The sequence below is a fragment of the Malurus melanocephalus genome, unplaced genomic scaffold (genome assembly GCF_030028575.1).
Source record: "Malurus melanocephalus ecotype Western Australia unplaced genomic scaffold, MMel_1.1 scaffold_130, whole genome shotgun sequence".
Lineage (NCBI taxonomy): Eukaryota > Metazoa > Chordata > Aves > Passeriformes > Maluridae > Malurus > Malurus melanocephalus.
This window is the reverse complement of record NW_026623362.1, coordinates 360,395-365,377: the sequence shown is the minus strand read 5'-3', so window position 1 is coordinate 365,377 and position 4,983 is coordinate 360,395. Positions and strand designations below refer to the sequence as shown.

Here is a 4,983-nt window from a genome sequence, read left to right as displayed (position 1 = left end):
CCAAAAAGCTCATATTTAAAACTTTAATTGGAAAAATACAGGCTCTAAGTGTCTCTGGACATACCAGCACAGATGTTGCCTCCTGTAAAAATTATCCCAGGGGTGGGATAACACCTGACTCCCCCAAAAATTCATCTTCAGACATTTTGCTCTTCAGAAGGTGGGGCCGCTCTGCTCGTTGATGTTATGGGATGGAGCAGGAGCTTGCTGAGGCTGAGGAGGAGCTGGCCCTGGCCACAAGGGAGAAGTTGTGCCACTGCRTCTTCCCAGGGCTCACCTGGAGAGGAACTTTCCCAGATGGGTGAATTTGGGGTTCTGGTTCCTCTCCACAAAGCCTGTCAGTGATCCCAGGATAAACTATATCCCAGCCAAATCAGTGTTGGGATAAATTGGAGCTACTTAAAAGCAAACAGCAAACCCAGCTCAAATTCCCAGGTACCTCCTTGGAAGGAGGTGTTGAGGTGCAAGGGATGGTGTGACCCATGCAGGCTCACATGTGTGGTCCATGTCAAAGCAGGAAAGGGTGTGGAAATCTGAGACAAGATGAGTGGAAAAGCCTCCTATTGATGGCTCTGTTAAAAAAACCTGAAGAACTTTCCTTAAGCTCCTGAGTGATTTCCCTCATCATCTGGAGGGAGCCAGCTTGTGAGGAATGCTGGTTTTGCTGGTGATTWGGAGAAGAGAGGGGAGGCTTCCTAGGGGAGTGGTGGAAATGTGGGATTGCTAATGGGCTTCAGCATTGGACTAAAAACTCTTTGGAGAGTGTTTGATGAAAATCTAAAATTGCTCTAGTGTTCTTACTAAAGGGTTTTCATTTCATCTTCCTTTCTTAGCATGGAAAAATGTTACAGGACCTAAAGGAGCTGGCAACATTGGAAGTGATCACCTGCAGCTGAAAGTGTGGTCTCACTCTAAAAGCCCTTAGCTGCTATAGATGTAGTAGGTTCTCTGTCACTTGAGAGCTTTAGTAAATATTTGGCAATCCATCCTTGTGAAGTGTCCCAGGTCAACCAGGGGAATTATTGAGCGCAATTCCCACAGCTGCCTTATGCAAACCTGAGCCTTGAGTCACGGATATGAKCCTGCCCTGGAAATCTCCATGCCCACACTAATTGCTCACTGCAGTACACATCCTCAGGAGGTAGTGATTCACCCCACACCTGGGGATTCATCCCACAACATCTGGGAGCACATGGAGCTGGGTGGGAGACTGCCTGGACACTGCAGGGGAACCCCTGGGCCCCAAAAAGAGGTGAACCCCAGCACTGTTACCTAACCCGACCTTCTGTCTTCTGCTACCTCTTTTAATGCAATGWGACCTTTTTGACCATACTTCATTGTGTGTGCACTCATATCAGAAAGGGGCATTTGTGAGAGTTGGAATTGTACTAAAAAGGAGGGGGTTTTTTTCAATGGGAAATAATGTCGCCTGCAAACCCCTGTTTATCTTTGTGTTGCAGAAGCCGGTTCAGAAGACATTGATATCCTTCCCAATGGACTGGCTTTCATCAGCTCTGTAAGTGCCCGTGCCACCTCCCCGTGCTGGGGCTTGCCTGCTGCCTTATCTGCAGAAGCCGTAGGGGAAAGCAGCAGGAGGGGCTCTGTTCTGCAAGGCTGAGTGGTTCCCAAAGAACAGCCCAGTCTTGTGTTGGCTGAGCTGTCACTGCTCTCTGTTTGAGCAAGCATGCTTCTTGACACATAAGTGGTGGTGGTGGCTCTGACGCAGGTGTCCTGTTGCACTGACTTACCTGGCTACATAACCTTGGCTTTCCTTCTTKCTGCTTCATTGAAATGTTGAAATGCCTATCCTCTGCCATGTTAAGAAGATTTTAACCTTAAAAACCTCAGTGTTAGGACCCAGGAGGGGTGGCTGCAGTGGGGTTTCTGTGGTGCCTTCCATCTCCTTGTGCCCCTCACACAGCCTGCTCCCTCTGCCAGGGAGAGCAGAGCCAGTTCCTCCACCTCTCTCATGGCTCAGCAGGATGGAACACAGGGACATCCTCATGTGTGCTTGCGAGTCTGATCATAATTCCAGCATTTTCATCCTTGTGATGCTCCTGTTCACCTTTCATCCAGGAATTATTTTCTTCTGGTTTGATTCTGCAGGGCTTGAAATATCCAGGAATAAAGAGCTTTGCTCCAGACAAGCCAGGTGAAATATTTTTGATGGATTTGAATGAAGACAATCCCAGAGCAGTGGAACTGAGGATCAGCCGAGGGTTTGATGTGGCATCATTTAACCCTCATGGAATCAGCACCTATATTGGCAAAGGTAAAGAGCTCGAGATGGTGGCAAATATCAGCCTGGAGAGCACAACCAGAACCCTCTTTGCAGCCTTGCATTGCACCTCCGGTAGTTGTACTTGCTGGGAGACAAAAAGATTTGGGTTTTTTAATCTTTATTTTGCTCTTTTCTAAATGTCAGCTGCTAAAGGGAACACACTTCCACATAATCCCAGTCTGTCTGAAACCAAAAGATGTCCTGTATATGAAAAGGGAAAAAAAAAAAAAAAAAAAAAAAAAAAAAAAAAAAAAAAAAAAAAAAAAAAAAAAAAAAAAGCCCACTGTGGTAAAAGTTAGAGTGGAAAACCACAGGTAAATTATTTTACCAGTTTACATCTGTCTCACAGTGGGTTCAAGTGTTGTGAGGAGATACATCCTTCACTGACTAGTAGCAGGCAGAAGGGAAATTTTGTAGCAAAACAGTAAATTATCAAATCTCTGTAAATTACCAAAATCTCTTGGTTTCTCTTTGGCCAAGCCAGGTTCTCTTCTCCACGATGCGTTTTTCTATGCCAGACTCTGGTTACCAATAAAGTATCTTTTCCCCTGTCCTTTCACTGKTGTTTTAGCAGGGCAATTAGAGCTCTGCAAATGTGAAGAGAACCATTGCTGCAGCTTGACCTACATCCCCACAGTCACCCTTTAATGGAGGGTGTTGGAAAAATCAGTGGTGGCTGATGTAGGATGCTACAGAAGGGCTGGGCAGATAGAYTGCAGCCTCACACAGAACACAGGGAGAGCTCCTTCTGCTCTCCCAGGGGATGTGGTGACAAACCCAAGAGCCCAAACTGCCTTGGCCAAATCCCCTCTTCCAGCTCACTGGGGCTCTTTCACAGGTTGCAAAATCCAGTGGCTTGGGTATAAGAATGTGTCTGCAATTTCTTTTTCTCTTGGAAGAAATAGCAAAAATCCAGTTAACACTGCAGCTCCCTGTAGAGCCAGCCTGGGAGAAAAGCAGCTGGAGATCTGGATCCAGTGTCAGAGGCATTTTGCAGAACATGGGTATTCATCCCTCTGCAGAGCCGTGAGACAAATGCACCAAACTCAGCATGTGCTCTGTACTTGAGGCTGCCTTGGGGATTCTCAGCCACACAAACTGTCACAGAGAAATCAGCTGTTCCATTTCTTTTTCAAGATGACACCGTGTACCTCTTTGTTGTGAACCATCCCCATCAGAAGAGCACAGTGGAATTGTTTAAATTTGTAGAAGATGACAATTCTCTTGTACACCTGAAGACCATTCGACATGACCTTCTCACAAGGTATTGGATCCATACCATCTTCCCCCAGATCAGGCTGCATTGGTAAAGTCCAGTGTAGGATGATTTTTGTGTTTAGGCTATTATGAGATATTTCCTCTTTAACCAGCATCCCTGTTTCACTTATTGATTACTTCTTATCTGCGTAATCAAAAGCAGTGCTTCTCCAATCTCTTCTCTAAATTAGATTTTTAATAGTTGTATCACTAAATTARTCTTAAGCGCTGCTGTGATTGATGCCAGTGAATTACCTTGGCATCCATTTATCCTTCCTTCATGTAATCCACTCTCAGGTCATTGCAGATAGGAATCTCCAGATATTTTATTACTCTGGATTCACTACACTATAAACATACATTTAGCTTTTTCTGTTTTTCTTTTTTTAATACAGATTTTTTTTTGGTTTACCTACTGCAATATGATTGTAAGATAAACAACCAGACCGATATAGTTGTCACAACACCTAGTTGTTCTCTGTTTTCTACCTGAATGTAATGAAAAAGAAAATTAAGTAATTTTAAAAAAAATCATTTCCATGGACTTACAGACAGGTAGACAGATCTCTAGCTGATGCCCTATGGCCCCATTCAGATCTCTACACTGCACTGTCCTGGCTCATAGAAAATAGAAGCAAAAAGTATCTAAATAATTTGGTGACTACTTKAAGTACACCTATAGCTGCAGCCTCTTTATGAGTATTGGATTGCCATGTCCTGACTGGATTCTGGGCAGTCCTAAAATGTTCCTTCATACCTATCATTAATTTTTTTTTTGTAATTTCTCCATCTTTTTTTTATTTCTTTTTTAGTGTGAATGATATAGTAGCCATGGGACCAGACAGCTTCTATGCCACCAATGACCACTACTTCTCTGACTTCATCYTGATGTTCTTAGAAATGTTCTTGGGTTTAACCTGGTCAAATGTTGTTTACTACAGTCCAAAAGAAGTTAARGAAGTAGCATCTGGGTTTTATTCAGCCAACGGAATTAACATTTCCCCTGACAGAAAGTAAGTTTCTCCTTGTATTGAATTTTCTTTGATCACAGAAATGTAACCAGAGATCCTGATTTGTACACGTGGTACCTTTGTGGTCAGGTGTCTAAACTGGGTCAKGCAAGGCAAGGAGCTGCCTGCACAACATGAGTGATACAGAGTGTTTGTAGCACAGAAGTTTTGTGTCTCAATGTTTAGCAGCAATGTTTGCTGCATTGTGTGGTACTTTATAAACAGTAAGTTCAACAGTTGGTGCATTTTAACCAGCTGATACAGGAGTTSGTGTGTATTGCTTGCAAGGAGTAATGGGGCAGGGTTTCTGCAAGCAGGATCCTTGTAGGACTCTGCAGTCCTACATCTGTAAGACTGAATCAACCAGTCCTGTGGCATGGACAGGTGATCTTAAAAAAAACCAACAAAAAACAAAAACAAAACAAAAAAAAAACA

General features: G+C 43.7%; 1 protein-coding gene across 1 annotated transcript in view; it reads left to right on the top strand.

The window, feature by feature from the left end:
• The window catches only part of LOC130576196 (serum paraoxonase/arylesterase 2), a 14,562-nt gene that overhangs the window by 7,018 nt on the left and 2,561 nt on the right, over positions 1 to 4,983 (top strand). Inside the window, exons 3-6 of the mRNA XM_057370662.1 lie at positions 1,461 to 1,516; positions 2,107 to 2,272; positions 3,419 to 3,545; positions 4,351 to 4,551. Of these exons, the coding sequence (XP_057226645.1) occupies positions 1,461 to 1,516; positions 2,107 to 2,272; positions 3,419 to 3,545; positions 4,351 to 4,551 (550 nt within the window). The remainder of the gene's footprint in view (positions 1 to 1,460; positions 1,517 to 2,106; positions 2,273 to 3,418; positions 3,546 to 4,350; positions 4,552 to 4,983) is intronic.